The 21062-nt window shown below is 41.6% G+C and overlaps 1 protein-coding gene across 2 annotated transcripts in view; it reads left to right on the top strand.

Moving 5' to 3' along the window:
- Positions 1-21062, top strand: part of DEPTOR (DEP domain containing MTOR interacting protein) — a 79965-nt gene that overhangs the window by 45875 nt on the left and 13028 nt on the right. Inside the window, exons 6-10 of one of the 2 annotated variants that reach the window (XR_007199925.1) lie at positions 4117-4302; positions 4933-5067; positions 8152-8222; positions 8859-8963; positions 16872-16998. Coding sequence is in view for 1 of the 2 variants with exons in the window: in XM_048286539.1 (XP_048142496.1) it covers positions 4117-4302; positions 4933-5067; positions 8152-8222; positions 8859-8963 (497 nt within the window). In the remaining variant the exon portion in view is untranslated. The remainder of the gene's footprint in view (positions 1-4116; positions 4303-4932; positions 5068-8151; positions 8223-8858; positions 8964-16871; positions 16999-21062) is intronic. The other variant, XM_048286539.1, reaches the window with a different exon arrangement.

The raw sequence follows: 21062 nt of genomic DNA on the forward strand, positions 1-21062 counted from the left end.
CTTTCCTTCCAGGACCATAAATGCTCTTGTGTGCTTTTATGGTTTTGGAGGTTGCCAGTCACCATATTTTTACTTTACTCTGTTCGGTACATTTCTTTCTGTTGCATAAGGTGCACATTGTAACACAAACATGTTGCCACCTGAACAGCCATGAATTAAATTGGAACGAGAAACATGAATTCACCCCACCTTGCTCTTTGCATTGCCCTCATAATGTACAAATACAGGTCCTGATGCTCGTCAGCCATGGCTTGACTGTTAAAGTGAAATGGATGCCAGTTTGCTTTCTATGCTGCACTGTGAAGAGCAGTGAACTAATTGAGGAGTAGTAATGTCAATCCCTATCTAGAGCAGCAGCTTCCATGAGAGGTACAGATACCTGGAGCAAGAGCCTTGTGAGCTGCCGCAAGTTTATCTGCTACTGCCTCTGAGTCAACACCCAGAGGTAACAACCTCTAAATTACCTTTAAAGAAACCGCTCCTGGGCAAATCTGTGCAACCCTCTCAGCATTCTGCCATCGGTTTGGAAAAGCTTTTCACTCCTACTTTCCTCTGCTGCTTGCAGCAAAATGTGAGCTGCTAAAGCAGTTGAGCTGAGCACCCGTGACTGCACCTGTACCTCACAGCCAGCAGCTTCCAGCGCAACAAACCCAACCTTCTGTGTGTGCCCTGCATCCGGCATTCACATAGTTGGGATTTACCGAGGACAAGGGCATGTGTAGATTCTCCTGGTTCTTGCTGAAAGTCAGCCACTGCACCTGAGGAGAGCTTTCAGAGGCAGCCAGCTTCCACATCTGCCTCCCCCTCCTCAACCTCTTCCTTCTGATCCGTGGTCTGGAAATCCCCTTTTCCACACCTTTCCAGATACACTCATCCTTAGGCTGAGTCACAGCCTGGACATTTAATCACAAATCACGAATAAGTCAGATGATTTAAAAAAAAAAAAAAGGAGCCTCATGAGGCACAGAATTAATTTTGGCTAGAGATTTTATTTGATGATGTATGCATAAGGAGACAGTCTGAGCTATTCTACTCCTATTTATATTTTTAACTTCTTTTTAAATATGTAAAAAATTACATGATGCTACAAGCACATGATATGTGAACTATCCTTAGAAATGAGGATCCATCCAACTCTCAAAAAATATGAAAGTCAAGGAGCACGCCAAATTCTATACTGATGCTGCATGTCATAAGCATTTTGGCTGCAAACTCTTTGTTGTGTAAATCATATACAAATATTCTCCGACACACAGTCATTGGACTTAGCTTTTCCAGTTGCACTCATTTATTGTATAAAAATTTACCTTTCTATGGACTGAAGTAGTTACAGCAGAGATTAATGACCTCAATGGAAAACCTAAGCTTTGCTGCTTTAAGTATATAAATAAGACAATATTTCAGTCAAAACAAGTATTGTTATTCTAAAATATGTTTAGTATCTTGGCATAAAAATGTTTACATTATCTAGTTTCACGGTCAGTAATTCCCGAATTTCAGAGTGCTTGACAATGTCTGCAGCATGAGTGTGTGTTTGTCTCTGATTATCGTAATTTCTGAGTACTGTCAGAGCACTTCAGTTAATAACACAAACAACAGAATAATTTTAGTTAAAAACTGTGGTGTCATAATATTTAACTTGACTCAGAAACCATACTGGTATTTCTTACACTGAATGGTTGTCCACAGCAGTTCTCTTTCCAAGGGAGCATTTGTGGAGCCCTCTTTGATTTAAGATTATGAATCACAGTAGTGCTGAATAAGTAGAGCTTGCCTTTTTCAGACTGAGTTTGAGATGGCCTCAAATTAAAAAAAAAATTGTCTTTAAATTAGGTTATTCTAATAATGTGGTAAGATATTGATAGATATTGCTACTTTTACTTATTATGTCAGTGATCTTAAAATGAAACTGGTAGCTGTGAACACCTACGTACTAACTCTGCCTCTGGTAGCAAATCCTTTGGGGGATGTAGGCAAATCTCCAAATCTCTCCTCCTCTACTTCCATTCTTCAAAAATAGTGACTGTTAGTAAGTGTTGTTTAATAGTAGTGCATATGATACGTATCCATAACGGGGAGCACAGCAGCAGTGTGTACCTGCACTAAGTAACGTGTCAGAACACAGTAACGAGTTAACTTGCAATGCTAAATTGGACTTAACAAAGCCATTTTGCATCCCTGAGGACACAGTAGATTCAGCAACAAAATGAAGCAGACAAAAGCTAAGTGGCTTTTGCCACTTTTCCATCTTTTCCATGTTTTCCATCTTTTTGACAGAACCAGGCAATCTAAGGGATGCCTTACAGCCTGCGCCGCGTGACTCTGGGGCAGACGGCCTGTGTGGCAGCTTGGGCACAAGCATGTGCAGTTCAGAGAAATCCTGTGTCTTGATTATTCCTTGTGTCCCAGAGGCAGAAGTCCATTTGTACAGACAGTGGCCTCTCTTACAGTGGCCCAGGCTGGCAAGGGACATGCTTCTTTTCAAGATGGTCTGACCTCATAAGGCAGTTTCTGCATCCACATAGAAGATGGTGCCTTGAGGATCATATCTAGGACTGGCATCTTTATTGTCTGAGTGACTTGACATACCTGGAGAAGGTGACAGCTTTTTCCTCTTTGAGGTTATTTCTTCAGCTCACAAACATCAGATGGCTTACTGGCAGTTTACGTGTAAATACAGCCTATTTTGCAAGGTTGTAATGTGTAGTGTAGTTCTGTGGGGTCCATGAAGAATAACCTGAGACACAAGGAGGTGTTAAGAAGGGATGAGAGCAAGAAAGACTGGGTTGGGGATGAGAATGAAAGGAAAGCAGGCCAGCAGGGCTCCAGGCTCTGGGCCTTGCGTATCACCTTGGACTCTGCTGGTTTTTGGAACCCGTATGTTGGGCAGAGCAAAAGCTCTGTGTCTGCAGTAGGAGGCTGAGTGACTGAGTCATGTAATCCTAGATTTGACTGACCTCAGTGCATGCCTGTGTTGTTGTTTATACTTTACACATAAATATCTATAGCCCACCAGTTCTTACGAGTGAGTATTGCAAGAAATGTAATTTATAAACTAGGAAAATCCAGAATTTGGATTCTTCATTGAAAAGGTCAACTGTGGGAAATTATTTCTGTGGAACGTGATCACAGAAGCTGGGTGAAAATGGAGAAGAATGCTGCCAAACACCTACTGCAGCTATTTTAGATGCTGCAGTAGTGATGCAGAGAGTACTCCAGAAGGCTTTCCTGCAATCAGGACCTGCAGGAGTCAGAGCACTTTCAGGACCTGGCACAGAGCTCCATCCAACTACTGCGTTTTTCATCGCTGTTAAGACGCAGCATCGGTGGCAGCAAACACGCAGACATTACAGTGATGTTGCACTCTGGGGGTAGGTTTGGCGCTCCTACTCTGACACCAGCAGCCTGGGATTTGTTCTCAGTGTCAAAACAGGTTGTGATTAAGATTTTTGTTCATTATGTAAGAAATTATTTTTGGCCAGGTGCCTGTTCCCAAACCTTGTGTATCCGTGCGAAGGAGGGAAGTGGCCTGCAGGAAATGTCAGGGACATGGTATCTGTGGTGAACAAGACAGAGGAAATACACAGGTCTTGATTCTTTCCTGCCCTGTAGCTCTGAATAAGGTAGTTGGACAGAGCTCCCGGGGCTGATCTAGACTGATGAATTTACACAAAACTGGACATAAGGAGCTAAGTCTGGTCTGTAGTGAGCAGCAGCAGCAGGCAGCATACAGAAGAAGCATGCATGGAGGTGGACCATTATGCAACCTGTCATGGAGAGGTGAATACTTCTATTTCCACTTGGCAATAAAAAGTGCATGTCATTAATCAAAGTGGTGTAAAAGATTCTTTGCAGCATTTGCCACTACAATTCCTACTTTGTTACTGTTGCTATAAAGGGTGTATACTTCACATGTGTAAAGTATACACCCATGTAAAGCCACCCATGTGAAGCTGACCACCTTCCTCCTCTTTCTGAATCTGCACAGGGGAAGAGGAGAGCTCTGAGCTTTGCTTCCTTACAGCAAGGTCTGTAGTGCACAGGTTGCACATAGGTAGGCTTGGATTTCTTTCTGTGCCTACCAGGCACAGACGTTCTATCCATTTCTTTTCCTAGTGTCCAACAAGCACCATTTTATGGACAGCAGTTTGCTCTACCAGTGCAGAATGAATTTCCGCCGGCGGCGGCGATTAATGGAGCTCCTCACTGAGAAATCTCGCTTGATGCCAGAAAGCCATGACAGCCCATTTTGCCTGCGCAAACAGAACCATGACAACAGGAAACACACCAGTTTTCTCTCAGGTGATTCATTAATTATACTGCTGTATGTAGAGTGACTCTGTGGAATATTAAAAAATTGGTTTTGGACAAGGGGTTTCAATGTTAGAAAAAAATGCAGGGCTGAGTATTATGTGTCCCTGTTCATAGGGATTGTCCATTCACTCAGTTTACCAAACCTATATCTCCCTGGGGTGTATCTGTATCAAGGGCATTTCAGATGCTGATCAAAATTTGGTGTCCATGTTCAAACCGAACTGGTTAAGTTGACCAAACTCAAAGTAATTTGTCATACATTCTATGTGAAATTTTCGAGAAGATTAAAAGTGAGGGGAAGGGACCCTGCAGAATTTGTGTACAGCAATATCTAGTAAGAACTGAAAGAAGGGAAAGGAAAACTGGAAAAACCTAGTTCCCTATATTAAAATGCCTCTTAGAAAACACTGCAGTGGGAGCAGTTCAGCCATCCTGTTAGTGACAGTATTACTCTCATGCAGTGACTCTGCTAACAGTGTAGGACACACTAACCCATTCCCAGTGTTGTCAGTGAAAGCATGACAAGCAAAAGTTGATGCTTTTCTAAAAAGAAACAGGGAAATGGCTTAATAACTGGTACGAGCTCCCCTTCTCTCTTTGTTTTCTCTCTGCTTGTAGTGAGTCCCACGAAGGAGATAAAGATTGTGTCGGCAGTGCGGAGGAGCAGCATGAGTAGCTGTGGCAGCAGCGGGTACTTCAGCAGTAGCCCAACGCTCAGCAGCAGCCCCCCCGTGCTCTGCAACCCCAAATCTGGTGAGCACCAGCATGGCTTATGATGCACAGCAGCCAGAGTGTGGACATCTCTTTGGGAGAAGGCTATGTGAAGAATGCCAATCATCACACCTAAGCTTATGTTTCCAAGAATATACTAAAAATTCACAGTGTCACAGGTTTTGTAGGTCAGAGGGAATTACTTGCCTGAAGTCCTGTTGAACACAAGCCAGATTTCTGCCTCCAGTAATCTCTGCATCAAGTCCATAATTGTGGTTTGAGCTGCAGTTTATCTCTTAGGAGGACATGCAGTCAGAGGCCTAGATTTGCCTCTTCACTGCCAAGCTCTGAACTGGTTCAAATCTCCTCCTAGAGACATTCCTTAGGTGCAAGTCAGAGGTGAGTTTAACTATGCAGTGACCACTTGAGCTGCCATGAAATAACACCTCTCAGAAAACAGTAGCCTCTAAAAAAACCTGAGGCAGCATTGTTTCAGCCTGTTAGAGACCATTCGAACATTTTCATTTGTTTTAAGTCTTACACTGGTCTGTTCAGAAGGTAGAAGTAGCGTTGAAGCTTATTTTCCTTTTGAAAGGATTTCCTATCCCATGCCGGAAGGTTAAACACACCCATTCTTCCACAGTTCGCTTAAAATTGTTTCTTACTGTACATCTGGAAAGGGAAAAACAGACCAAGATAGATATTGTTTCAGCCTCTCTGTTTCCCTCAGAAACAGCCCTGAATATCAAACAGAGCCCCTGCTGCCCTTTGAGTTCCTTGTTATTTCAAATTCACAAGGTCTCTGCCAGTAGTGTGGGGAGTACTGTTCACTGGGGTAAGGCTTAAATGGATATGTGTAATCTTTGCTTTCAGAAGGATGCTGGCATTTGAAGTGATTACAAGAGAGTGCCTCAAGCACTAGGTGAATGCTGTTCAAAACATTGACCATTTACTTCAGAGATGAGTGAACTAAAGTGCGTATCATTCCTGCTGTGCAGAGTGGCCATCAGAAAGGGAAGGATATTTTCCTTCTCTCTCCTGTTAGCACATTTCCTTCCCTCTGCTTAAGCTTTGCTGGGAATTCAGTATGAAGCTCTGAACTAAAATAATTGGAAGGACTCAGTAGGATTATATGCTCAGAAGCCATAACCCTCTCCAGCAGCCTGGGAAATGCTGTCAGTTCTAGTGGCCATCGCATCCTCGGAATGTGTTGTTGTTGGGTGTTCAGCACCACCTTCCAATATGCTCACACCTTTATGCAGGGGGCTTGCCCCTGTATAGAGGGTATACAGTATCATGTTTTGGCAGAATATCTCTCAGGTATACATTCCAGAAATGCTCTGGTAGCTTTTGTATGGGGAGCTGTTTGTCCCCAGTACATTAATTACATCCTGGAAAATTTTCTGGGACAGATAAAACAGCATTCATGTGCTATCCATAAATGTGTCTGTTATCTGAAGTATGCCAACTATTCTGTTCATTTATGGTTCTGATTGTATATGAAGTGTCAGCCCATGAGTAGTGAGAACAAGTTTATTTTAATGCAGCTGATTACACAACACTGGAAGAAAAACAATAGGCTGATGTTGCTCTTGCATAAATTTTTTAGAAGAAATTTTCCCTTAGGACTGGTTCTCAAACTCTGAATAGCTTTAACAGACTCATATTTGAAAGAAGACAGCAATGGGCTTATAAACTGATTTTTAAGAAATATACAGTTACTGGCAATGTAGGGTTATTTCTCCCAGAGCCGAAGTACAGATCCACATGTCAGTTCACATAGGTTAACATAAGGCTGTCAGATGTAAATGTTATGAGGAATTCTTAATCCTCTGATGACTATAAAGAGACTTTGTTCACAAATAGCTTCCTGCTATCCAGACCCTGAGCTGTTGCTGAACTACATGCTAATAAACAAAAGGCAGAGGTGTATTTATTGTCAGACAAGCTCTCTTGCAGGCAAGCACTTAAAAAACACCCAGGTCATGACTTGACCAATCATGTAGAAAAACAATCATCAAACAAAAAAAAATTTCAGGAGGTATAATGAAGGGAGGCACATAAGGGAGCCCTGCATGGATGATTTACCTGATTCTGACTTGTCAAATGAGCACAATCGTTCAGTTTTCTAACATTGACCAGACAGGCTCTGCGAAGTGTAACACTGGCTAAATGACAGTTTGTCAAAATGCATGGGAAAGTAAAAAAAAGGTATTGGTTTGTCTGCTAGAATTCTCCCTGTTCCCATGAATGTCATAAAGAAACTCAAGAATGTCTTCAAATACCATCTGTGAGAAATTTTGTCTCCCACCTGTGACTGAAAAGACAGACATTGTCAAAATTATTTACCACTAAAAGAAAAACAGACATAATTTTAAGGGTGAAGCAGGCAAATAGGGTGAACAGCATATATCTTTATGTTGTCCTCTGTATCGTGAAGCATTTATGGAAAGATAAAAAATGATACACAGGATGGTATTGTTTTGCTTTGGCAGAACTTTAGATTTACTTTGTTCAGAGGAAAATTATGCCATTATATAGGAAGGCAATAGGGACCTGCAGAAGCTTACTGGTATTTCCTTTCATTTAAAATCCCAGACACCTGTAGGTTACCTAGTCTGTCCCTGGATAAGATGGGAGTTATAGGTCTGTGCCTACAGCTGCAGAAATGTCTTGAGATAATTACTCACCTGACCAGGATTTTCTTGCTACTTAATTCTGCGATTCAAACCCGACTCAGATGAAATCGCAGAGAGCACCCAACAAGTACACAGTAACCTGGGAAGGAAAGCTGCTCCATGCCAGGAAGGTTGGTCACTTGTTTCAACACTGGATGCAGGAAAAGCCACTTCTGATTTTTGTGATAGTGTTTAGGGGATTTTGATTGCAGGCAACAAAGTCTGTTGGCTAAATGCCCCAATTTTCCAAAGATCTCATCATTTATACTTGGAGTTATTCTGCAGGCTTTTCCTTGGTTCTCTTACTAATTTCAAGCAAGTCTGCAAGAACTGAAAGCATGAATGGGAAGTGGGGCCAAAAAAGAGGTATACTGACACTGTATCTTATTTATTAGGGGAAACTCCAGAGGAATGTTTTCATTAAATATTCATTTCTGTACCTCCACAGTATTAAAGAGACCTGTGACTGCTGATGAGCTCTTGATGCCCGGAGCCCCATATGTTAGAAAAACTTTTACGGTATGTCTTCAGTATTTTTCTTTATTTTCTGCATGTTATATGCATAGGGCAATCCAAACAGACATTTTCTGATGGGATAATTAGAGCTTATTTGCATTTGCTGAGGTTTGTACTTTAAAATCCCAAACATCATGATCAGTACTTCCACAAATTTCAGGTCTGATTTGGCATTTGTTTATCTTGTCTTTATGCCAGTGTGATACTGCTGACTTAAAAGGGGTGTAGAATTACATAAAGACAGTAACATTTGTATTATACAAACTCATCCAGACTTGGTGCTCCTGCTCTGCAGGAGTGGATCACCTACCCAAACTGAAGCTTTCTACCAGGGTCTTTCTATATGATGGGACAGAAAATTCGACTGACATACATTATTAGAGCCTTTCTTTAAAGACATTTTTGAACCTAGTCATTGGAAGCATTGCTTTTACAGCCTCCTAGTTCAACAAAAGAAGTTCACTAAAAGCAAGAAGAATCATTTGGATAGAGCCTTTCCCATGAGTGACACAGCAGCCTGTACTCTACTATGTGTTGGAAGCATAGAAATGTTGAAATTACGTCTTCGACCATTTAGAAGTTGCCCCCTAGAATTTCATGGAGCTGCTTGAAAGTGATCATGTCCTTTCCTCTTTCCAGATCGTTGGCGATGCCGTGGGCTGGGGTTTTGTGGTGCGGGGGAGCAAACCCTGCCACATCCAGGCTGTGGACCCCAGTGGGCCAGCAGCTGCAGCTGGGATGAAGGTGGGTTTTCAAAATGGGATGATTCCCCAGGGGAAGTTGTGCTGCTCAGTGAAGGTCTTGGGCTACCTGTATTTGGGGAGGGAGAGGTGCTTTTGTTTCCAGTGTTGAGTGTCTTAGTTTCAGGCATTTGTGCACAGTGAGTTCTGTTGCCTTTCCACCCCCTCCTGTTTCTTTCCTTCTGTCCTCGAGATTCTTGAAGTCTCTCTTTCACATGAGACTCAATTATCCTTTCCAAGTTGCTTTTTAGACCTTTTCCTTTTTTGAGGTGGGTGTTTATTCACATGGTTGGCTGGTTTTGGTGCCGGTGGTGTTCTGGTTTTTTGATTGATTTTTTATTTTCATGGTTTTTTTAAATGCTACACAATTTTAGCTTCCCTCTTTACTTTCCAGTTTATGTGATTACTGGTACGCAGTTTCTGGACTTTGCCTGTATAGGAACAGGCAAAGTCAGACATACCTAGTGAAAGTGAAGCTAGCATAGCCCATTGTTCAGTGCAAAGCAGTCACGATTCAACACAATTTGGAAAGAACAACGGATGATACTTTCACATTTCACAAACAGATGAAATAGTTTCATAAGTGATTTAAGAATCAATAAATACACCTTCCACTTTTAGCTTTTGCACTGCTAATGCAGAGCCCGCTGACTTACCTGCGGGCTTGGATCACATCTTGCATATATCTGTGAATTAATCTTTGCCTTGTACAAAGAGAAAAATAAAGGCAAAGTATTATGTTAGGTACAGATATAAGCAAGAAAATTAAGGTAGCTGCTACACCTGCTCCAATGGCCAGAAAGATTAAAGTACCAGTTCATGCCATGCTTTATTGTATGGCAGCAACACAGATGAAGGTTTTAGGTGTATTCCACATGCACCCTGGTTTGCCATGAATTTTTTCCAGCCTTCTAATTCATCACACTCATCCCAGTTGCCTCTCACCTGGGTATTCACACCCACCAAGCTGTAGGCCACAGCTCCAGGGATGCACATCCTGCCCACTGCACGGTGCCAGACCTGCCTTGGGCCCCTCCTTAGCAAGTGCATGACAGGGGTTTCTGCTCTCTGGCTGCTGATTCTTTTTTTAATGAATCTTTCAAGAACATACTGTCTTTGAAACATTTTTTTTTTAGTCCAGGCAGGCAGGCAAAACCCCTGGGACAGGGAATGGCAGCTGCAGATCTTGTTGGTACATGCAGCACCCAGACACATCCTGCTGGCAAACAGCTTGAATTCTGAGGGAGATGGAATTTTTTTTGTATGTTTTATACAACACCTAAATATAATATGCAGTTACAATTTTTATATGAAGAGTATAGTTTTCAGATAATGATCCTGCCTAAAATTTAAAGGACCTAAATTTAAAAATAAGTGACTAATTAATGTGTATATTCTAGATCCTGAACTTGGGAGTTTAGTATTTTACAACACCTTTTATTCTCTGAATATAGACACTAGAAGTAAAGTGGAGGAATTCTGAAACCTGACTTGTCAAAAGCAGCACTGCAGTGTCATATGTGTAACCCCATGGGGTTGCAGAGGTCTACCTGAACCATTCAAGACAGATGAATGCAAAATAGTTCATTGTCCTGAGAGAAACAAACAGTGTTGGAAAACTGGGATGTATTTCCTTGATTTTACACAAGGACAGATCTGATTCTTGTCAAAGCTGTTGTCTTTGTATGAAATGGTTTTTCAGAGTGGAATTGCGCATAAAAATTTTTAGCTTTATATGAGATGAACCCCTCTTCAGACACGAAAATTGTTGTCCCATTTTTGGAAATGCTGAATACATTTAACCTAGTGAAGAAATGGTGTTTTTCTTTGAAAATAAGGGGTTTTGTTGAGATTTTCCCATGGCAATAAGTATATAAATCATAGTGCAGTATTTGAAATTTTTAAAAAATCTAAGTTGCTTAATCCATCTGTTTACAGAACTCCTCAATCTGGCAAATTTAAAGGAATCAAATGACAGGCTTTAGATGACAGCTCCTGGAAATTAAACATTTCCCTGTGTGGAAGCTGCAGGAAGGGCATTTTGAAAATAGGCTGTTGGGCACGGTAACTTCTGGTGGGCTGGTGCAAGAGGCTTTTGTCTGCAAAAAGAGTGCTACACCAGAGAAGCGCTAACAAGGAAAGTTGGCTGTGATGAAAAGGGCAAGAATTTGAAGAACAGCCAAGCCTTGGCGCTGCAGTTTGTAGAAAACTTCTTGGCAGTAGCAGCAGGGATTTTCCTCCTAAGGAGATGCATCCACTGTAATTGTTTTTAGAAGTGTCTTTATTTGTAAAGCTTGTGATTTTGCACTTGCCTGTTTTGGAGAGCACTGTTTTCCTGTCTCTGCATTATGCTGGACAGACTGTTGAGAGAGGACTGCTGCCTACAATCTCATTGTAGGACCCTGGTTTTAAAATTCTACCAGGTATCACAGAAAGCGGTAAACATTGCAGGCTCAACCTGCCTGCTGGACTTAGTGGTGGCTTGCTTTCAGTTTGACCTTGGCTGGGCTCTTGGCCTGCTCCAAAGTGCTGTAAATTGGGAGTCTGAGAAGAGAACTCAATGAGCTCGGGACAGAGCTCTGACCTCATGCAGTGGCTGGGGCTGGGCAGGGCGCGAGCGGCTGGGACACATGGGCTCTGTCACACACGTGCACCTTCGCCTGGCAGCACTTGCCATCTCCTTATGTGTGACATCCTCTTCCAGGGGGAATTTTCAGACAATTTATTTCTGACAAAAATCCCTACTAGCATGGTGTGCTGAAGATGTGTGGGAGGCTGTTAAGCTTTAGGACTTGATACCTCTCTTGGAGCTGGTAAATAGGATTACTACTCACAGTCTGAGGTTTCAGGTGTGAAGTTGAGAAAATAATTCAATCAATATTTAGTCAATTAGCTTTATTAGAGTATTTTTGGACCTGGTTTGCTGAAGTGTGGTTGCCTGTGGCAGCCCTGTGAGGAGAGTGGTTGCTGTAAGCACATTAACAAGTGGGAGCTGGAGGCGATGCAAGGCTATGAAAGGAGTCAGTGTTGCGATGCGTTCTTCTAAGTTATTTGCAGCTCTGTTTAGCTGTCTGCTGTCATCAGCAGTGCAGACAGGAACAGCAGGATTTTGAAGTTCCCGGGTTGCTTTAATATTCATTATTGACTGGCTGAAAAATCTGGTTCTCTGCAGATGACATTGCTAAATATTGCCAGCTGTTATCAGTAAAACTCTTTTTCTCTTTTTTCAGTGATTTATTCTGTAAGTTCATTTCTGTTTTTAAGGTGCAAATATTCCTTGAAAAGTTACAACTTGGCTTCAAACTAGTGACTTAAATTATGCATGACATTGTTATTTGGTGTGCCATAACTGCGACAGAGTGTGATGGACCAAGCAGACCTAGCAAAGTATGAGGCTTGTGAGAGGGACAAATTAATCACTCATTTTGCTGATCATCCATTCTTCCCACTGGCTGGAGAAATCAGTGCCCAACTCCAACCGTTAAAGCAAGCTATCTGATTCCTTAAACTGATTCTTGGCAAATTAGTATTTATAGCTGTTACACGTATGATCTTCAAATCCTACAAATTGCTAGTGGCTGTTCAAGCTTTTCAAGCCTATTCTTCATTTCAGTCAGCAGCAGGGAGTTTGAAGGACCACGTATGGTCACTGGTACCAACCCCTTCTGTTAGGAGCTCAGCTTGGGAACTGTGATGTGCAGCCAGGACCCTTTCAGCATGGTTCTGCTCTCCTGATCTCTAAAGGTGGCACAGGGAGATCAGCTTCAGAAATTTTCTGCCTGTGCATTTGTCTTCTGCATTCACAAATGATTATTTCAGGTCCGGTTTCTCAAATGATTTCACTAGCAGAATAAGAGCCAGCTCTCAAGTGTAATTGAGTTTCCACTGTGTCAAGAAGCCGACCGATGTCAAGGTCATCAAGCCCATTCCATGCAATCAAAGGAACATCTGTACTATCTGATTAGTCCAAAGAATTCAAGTACTGCCACAATAACAACATATTACAGGCTTGTAACTTGGAAGACTAAAAGGCACACATTTTAAGTGTCTAGTGGGGTGAAAACCAACCCAAAAGCATGTGATGTCAGAGGAATTGCCAGTGCCTTATATTCCTGCAGTTGGAAGAAATTTGAACTGTGAGATTCTCGTGAAGTTGCACATACCTCACACTGCAGAGAAACACAAAACCCATTTGATGGTCCTTGCCAACCTGACCTCAAACATGAGGATTGCATAACCGTTCGGCAAGCAAGATGAATTAGTCTAAAAATCCTTAAAAAAAAAAAAATTCCTCCAGGAAAAAGTATCCCAAGTCCAGTTTCCGATCTTTTACAGGATAGTGGGAAAGGTAGAGAAGCATTGATATTGTAAGTGAGAAACTTCCTTGTAACTCCTAAAGGCACCTAAAAGGACCTTTAAAACTGGGATTTATATTGTATCAATAAGGCACAACGTACCTGCCTCCATTTAACCCTCTCTGTGGAGTTTAGGAAAGAGAAGATACCTCAGTGTTTGATGCTGGGCCTCTAGCTCTTTAAAGCACTCCAGAGATGCTTCAGTGCTAATTGAAGGTATCTGAAAGGTACTTTCATTTTTTCATGGAATTGAGCTTTAAATGAGAAGATGGAGTAGGCTTGGATAAATATTTATGCTGTGCACTAGCATATGGTGTTGTTGAAGCAGATGCAATTCAGTCTTAGAATTCTTATCTTATACCAACATGTTACTGATTGTAGAAAAGCATAAATTACACGAGTTGCCATCTGTTTTCAATTACAGCATGAAAACACTGAGGCAGGTTGGGATTTTCCTCTAGCTGTGTTACCAGCTCACTGCTGAATTCGATAATTACATTAGAGTGAGCTGAGAATGGATGTATTTGGTAACGCGAACACTCAAAAAAAGTTGCTGACAAACTGCTTTCATAGCTTGTCCATAAATAGAGAAGCAGGAGAGCTAAACATGCATAGCACTGCCCACAATGAATACCACTGCTGTAGGGCTTGAATATAAATGTATACATAAGTTTCAAACATGTCTCTGTAAGTGCTTCGTTTTCTGATAGTATTTAATTATAAACTGTGGTATAAAGGTCCATTCTCCTCTACAGAAATGTGGAAGCTGTATTCAAGCATCTGTGACTTTGAAAAAATCTAATTTTAAGAAATCAGATTTTATGGTTTACCATAAAATCAGTCTGGTTTTGCAAAACTAAAGAAAATTCAAAGATGTTTTAACTCTGTCTTGCACTTTATGCAGCAGTAACCAGGACCTCAGATTTTATGTGCCACTATCTATCACAGAGATTGGAGTGTGAGTAGCATTAGCCTCAAACAGCATTGAAGTCATGCTTGAGAAGAGTGGTTTTTACATTACAGAATCAAAGAAGGGGTCAGGTTGGGAGGGACCACAGGGTGTCATCTGTCCAACCTTCCATCTCAGGCAGGGTCATCCTAGAGCACATTGCACAGGATTGTGCCCATCCAGTAAGGGGGGTTCCACAGCCTCCCTGGTCAATCTGTTCCAGTGCATGGTCACTGCACAGTAAAGAAGTTCTTCCTCATGTTCAAGTGGAGCTTCCTATGTTTCAGTTTCTGCACGTTACCTCTTGTCCTACTGCTTGGAACCACTGAGAAGAGCCTGGTCCATCCTCTTGATACCCTCCCTTTAGATATTTATAGACATTAATGAGGTTCTCTTTCAGTCATCTCTTTTTGAGGCTTAACAGGCCCAGCTCCCTCAACCTTTCATAGTAAGAGAGATTCTCCAGACCCTTGACTGACTTAGTAGCCCTCCACTGGACCCACTCCATTTTTTCCACGTCTCCCTTGTACTGAGGAGTCCAGAACTGGGCACAGATCTCCAGATGTGCCTCACTGGGACAGAGTAGAGGTGCAGGATCACCTCCCTTGACCTGCTGGCAATTCTTTTCCTAATGCACCCGAGGATACCATTGGCTTCCCTGCTCATGGACAGCTTGTTGTCCACCAGGACCCCCAGGTTCTTCTCTGGAGAGCTGCTTCCCAGCAGGTTGTCCCCCAGCCTGTACTGGTGCATCAGGTTATTCCTCCCCAGGTGCAGGACCAGGACATTAGGACATGTTAAGAGCATAGCAATGGTGAACATAATGTTGAACAGTTTGGTGAACAGTTTGGATGGCTTTTTCGTTATTATTTATTTAATCCTTAGCAGAAGTCTTTTAGAAAGACTCTAAAGAAAAAATTAGTAATGCTGTGCTAGTCAGTAGCATAATGATTCAACAGAAGTTGGAAGAGATAATTTATTTGTGAATGTGAAAATACTCAGCTCTACCATCAACATGAAAAATGAGTTACTGGCTGGTTGTCCTTGGCAACTTTTTAACAACATGTATAGCTCTCACTGTGCTTTCCTGATCAGTGAATGAATCTGTGCCTTGGTGTTCCTGCTCTGTGTCTACCTTCTCTTTTTGGTCTGTGGCCATCATTTGCTCAGGTAGTTTGCTGGTGAGCCATGGTGATGCCTCTGTAACTGTCCCAAAGTTTCCACTTCCCATGTGTGTATTTAATTAAACCCAATGTTATAGTAAATGTAAATAGTTCCCAGATTTTTAGAGTGAATCTTGTTACCACTTCTGATAGGTTGGACCTACCCTAAAACCGTGTTACTCTAACTATACTGGGATTAATGCCATGAAAATTATCACAGTAACATGGTTCTATGAGTACTGGGCAGAAAACTGCATTGCACCCATGTCCTCTTGTCTGGGAGTTTCGTGAATTCAGATCTCTCACCAAAGTAGAGGCTTCTCTAACTGAAGAAAAACCATGGTTTTGAGAGCTGCATTGTGTGTCACTGCCAGAATTTTGGTTAGTTGCCAAAAGAAGACAAGGTTTGGCAAATTTCTCCTTTGCTTTCATTAAGGCTACTACAAATGCAACAAGAGAGTCTTTATGTCCTTGACCATCCTTTGCATTAGCACAGTGTCTTTAGGTTGATTGAAATAATGAAATGTTTTTCCTCATTATTGGGAATCCCAGTGCAGGTTTGGGTATCTCTCTTCTGCCCCTTCACTGCACCAGCTACTCTGTCCATTTTATTCCCCCTCTGTGTTGGAAGCCCAGTCATTGTTGAACCTCTGTGTCAGGAGACTCTTAGAGACATTGTGCCACTGGGCTTCTGGTGAACCTGCCCCATGGTGGCCACAAGGAAGTCACAGTTTGGATTTGGATTCTCCTCTTTCCCCTGTCACAAACCCTTCGTGCAATACTGGCAATTTCCCACCAGAATTCTTGTGAAGTAGTTAGGGTTTAAATAGAGATGGAAAATGCCAGAAAATCTGACATATTCTCAAACATAATCAAAACATTTGGTGAATAGATCCATTTTGGCACCTGTACAGATGAAGTTTGCTAAAGTTTCTTTGTTTCCTTGTGGGAGCTATGGTTCACAGCATAAGGTCCAGGTTTTCCAGTCTCAGAGCAGAGAATTTGCAGACTGGGCCCAGTAACTCCCATGCAGCAATGTTACAGACCACTGGGTTTCAAACATCAGTTTGTACAGCTCTCCTCTTTCTAAGCCATTCTTCTCCCCCTGCTGAAGTTTGTGTTTGTATTAACTCCAGATACTTTCTTTGTGACATACCACCCTGCCACCCCTGCCCAGGTTGTAACTACTCTGCAGACAGACACTTTCTAATGCTACCATACTCCAGTCTCTGCTGATCTTTACCAAAATTCTCCTGTTTTGCTCAATTTTTCACTAATAAATTACTAGACTCTTAAGTGTGAAATTTTAGTTCTTTTAAAGCCATGATAAAATTCCTGTTATCTTCTGATGTCAGAATTTTGTCCTACAGTCCTACTTTTTTTAGTGGATCTCCATTTTTTTTTCCTGCTTGTTTCCTTGGTTTACCTTGCTTCTTTGTCCACAGAGTTGTATAAGGATGAGTTTGTTTTGAAGACATCTCTTCCGAGGCTGCAGAACTTCTGAAGCTGTTTTGGAAGGTTAAGTGAACCCCACCCTTGTGCACAAGCCTCAGAGTGCACAGTCACTGCTAGGTATTTGGGTCTGGGACTGTGCTTGCTTCAGTGGATCATGAGCCTCTGTTCTTCTGAGCCAGTGGACATAAAATTGGCTAAAAAAATAAGCCACCTTTATGTTGTACTAGGTGCTTGCTGTGGCTATCTGGAACTGTTCTATGATAAATCAAAACTTGGCATGTGAAAAGTCACCCGCTGAGGTATAAGGGGAAAGACCCCCTCCCATGCAGTTGGGAACATTGACGCAAACGTCACACCAGCAGGATGTGAACTGCAAACTGCACACACAAAAGAAAACAGAGAAAAATTCTTTTTATGATTGTCAGCCCTGGTTTTGAACAACAGGATCCATGTCACTCACTATAGAGAAAGGAATTAAGACAGTGGGAATTGCCAGGTGAAATATAAAAATAGTAAGTTCAACTTTTTGAGTCTAAGTTTTGCCTTTAACATCTTCCCCCCTGCCAAACTTACAGGACACAAGTTTAGCAAGGTTTTACTTGCTTATCCCAGACCCAGAATTTGGCCTGCAGAGTAGTATTAGCTTTCCAATGCCTCTGTGTGATTTTTCCTAAAGACTCTTTTAACAGAGAGTTTTACTGGGCAATAAAATAACTTTTTTTCTCTTTACAACAACTGAAACCTTATGTGAGTACAGAAAGTTTAATAATATTTCAGAGCTCTTTTTTCTGCATTCACAGCAGTGTAGTTGACATTAGAATTGAACTTGTTTGTGGGCCAGTCACCTAAAATGCTGTTTGGCAACAAGTGACCCACTACACTTGTGTCTGTACACTGGCTCCTTCTCATCAATAGCAAATACAAATATAAAACCCCAATATTCTGCAGCTTCATAATTGGAGATCAGTGGATTTTCTAAATTTAGTCACATTATTTTAATAAATGGTAGTTTAAAAATTCTTTTCAAGTAAGTGGTGTTTTATGACAGGATAACCCAGATATCTGAACACCCTGCCTTTATGAAAGTGTTTTCTTGATTTTTTTTCTGGAGTCTTACAGCTGTAACTGTTCAGAAAGAGAGACAGCAGCACTGGTATCAGCTGCACTGTAAAACAGGGCTGTGCTTGTTTTGATACAACTTCCAAATCCCTGTGTGGTCTATAGCCCATTGAATGGCGAGATCAAGTGCCTGACAGAACAGCTGGGATCTCACCCATGCTCGAGCTGTCGTAGGCTATTGCAGGTCACTCCCTGGTAGTCCAGGCTCTCTAAAAAGAGTACTGTCATCTGAAAAATGATCTGCAGAATGCGTGAAATCTTAAAAAGGTTATCCTAAATGGCTTTATAAAAGGCATAGAATTAGAGGCCAGTACAGCAAGAAGCTGTAGTTTTGAACTACTTTTGCTCTCAACTGAGAATGAAAAGCATTTTGTATTACTTGGTTTAGTTGCAATACTCATTTCACTTGACGGCTTGGAGAGTTCCTCAGATGCTGTTGGCTTTATAAGTTCATGGCCATCTCAGCGCTCTGTCCTGAGCACTTCAAGGATGCTGCTGCTCCCCAGCTGCTGCTCTACAGACTCTTGCCTGCACTTGTCCACTTCTTCGTCTCTTTTCTTGTTGCTGCTCAAGACACAAAGTGGCTTCCTTTCATGGTATAAGCGAATGATTTGGGAAACATGTTGCATTAAAGCCAAGGCTCTGTTTAGCTAGCCAAACACATGGAAAAACAATTGCACTTTTGTCTGTGCAAACAGAGAGCAGCTGTTTGTCTCAAATGGCGCAGACTGTTCGTGCTCATGACATGCTGGATACTAGAGGGTGCTGAGGATGCCCTGCATGAGTCTGTCTGCCCCTGTATTTCCCTTGCTCTTTCTTAGTGACTGTTTTTAACCAATATGGGACTTAAATGAACTACAGTTCAGCATAATTATATTTGACTATGTAAGTAGACTGATACATAGTTTTAAAGTTCTTTATTCATTATATGTGGCTTTGTTTTAGCAAATATAGTTTAGTTATAGATATACCAGGAAAAAAAAGACACTGAAAGGTCAACCCAAGCATAAAAAGACATCATTTCTAAGCTTAGACTGTGTTCTTCTGACACTGACACAGTATTTTACCCAGAGCCATCTTTAGCCATTTGAGTTATTTAACATTTTCAGAGCTGTTCTATGGTAGGTATCAAATTGCACTATACAATAAAAATGCTTATAAAGTTAGACATGCAGTCACTGGTTTGCTTTCCTGATGTGGCCCAGCCTGGGCCAGCTTTACCTGTGGGTATTTTTCCCTGGGACTCACATTAAGTCAGTGATTTTACACACCAATTCCCAATTAGGGCCATGGAAAGCAGTGACCTATATTCCCCTATTCCATATTTATGGATGGTTTGTGTTTCAGGGTATTAGGTTCTTATGTTATTACTCTCCAGATCTGTACAGATAGCGTTAATTTACCTTCATGAGTAATTCCCGTTTGCTGTGTCGGCGTTTGCCTGACCACTGAGCTGATCTGTCAGCTTGCAGAGCTGAGACTTGTGCAGCCCAAAAGCCTCACACTCCAAAGCAAGAGTTGTTCTCATGGGCTCTTAGGTCAGCTCTTTTCCTCCTCTAATTGTCCACTCTGTTTGTGGAATTTGCTCTGCAATGGTTTAATTCTCTTCCTGGTGAAAAAAAGGGACTTGAATTCCCATAGATTCCCATCATTTGGAAGGGAAGGAGGGAGGGAGGGGGAGACTATCTGAACCAATGATGAAGCCCGTGAGAAACTATGACTTTCTGTATTATGTGACTTACTGTATTATGTTATAAAATAGATGTGACTTTATAAACTACATAATACAAAATAAATGCATCTAATAGACATGTTGTTTAAATTCCAATGTTTGTTTTTAGTTGGAGACCAATTTGTTTGGAACACTATAGAAAATTCAGCCTCTTTTTTAAAAACAAAATAAGTATGTAATATGTATGTAATGAAAGTATGTAATGAAGCCTTGCTGAGGTAAACCATCCATACCACTCAGCAGTCGCAGACCAAGATGGAGCACAAGAATTATGCACTTATATTTTTAATTCTGTAAATTGAGTTAATTTTCTCTGCTATAAGTTGTACCGTGCTCTGTTGGTACCCATTTTTTAGCCCACTGATGGAACAGGGATCCAGCTTCACACTGGTGTAAAGATTGAACAAGAAACACATCTCTCGAGAGAAAAAATCTTCTTTATGCAAAGCCTGGATACTTGCCTACGCCCACGCCACCCACTCTACAGCCAATTACACTTTTGCTAGAGATACTTACAGAACTGAACACACATCTGCAATTTATTCTGTTCCATCCAGTAACCTCAGTTACGGAGTAAAGGCCATGGTATGATTTTTTTAACCTTCCAGCAACATGCAGTAGGTTGTGAATTGTGAGATTCCAGCTTTACTTTACTAATCCTATCAAGATTGCGTGAACTCTTAAAAAAAAATGCCAAAGATAAAAATCTAACTGGAAACATAACTCTTAGGACCTCTGATTTTCATCTCTTGTCCTCATTCCATTGTGACAATGTAAAGCTTAGCAGAGTGAGAGCAAATACTTCAGTGCTGCCTGTGTTTGCTTTTATGTAGAAGTTAGTCTTAGGTCTTAAGCTCTTCTGTGGCAGCACATTCAGCATCTCTGTAGCCTGGGCTCTTTGCTGAGCATGGGGATTCCTTTGCTTTATGGCTATGGGTGACCTATTAAAATAGAAGAAATCCTGTATCAGCATAAATGCAGGTTATGTGTGTAAGTGTGTAAAAGAAGCTGAGCTCTGCACCCTCTCTCCTCCACTGTTGTTCCCCTGCCTCAGATTTCTCTGCACTTGTTCTTGGTACCATAACATCCATCCTGCCATTGATTTCACTGGGACTTTCAGTTATCTGAAAACTTAAGGTGCAGTTTACTGATCTAAGTGTAAGTTTCGGCCAGGAAGGTTGATCCTATCTTCACCTCCTTTTCATCTCCCTCTTTCCCTTTGCCTCCAACCAGATATGTATCTATTGCCTCCTTCCTCCATCCATGTCAGCAGGTCAAGGAACTTTGCCTGGAGACAAGTCCTTTCATTTATTTGTTTTTGCTGGCACAG

The sequence above is a fragment of the Corvus hawaiiensis genome, chromosome 26 (assembly GCF_020740725.1).
Source record: "Corvus hawaiiensis isolate bCorHaw1 chromosome 26, bCorHaw1.pri.cur, whole genome shotgun sequence".
In the NCBI taxonomy this organism is placed as follows: Eukaryota; Metazoa; Chordata; class Aves; order Passeriformes; family Corvidae; genus Corvus; species Corvus hawaiiensis.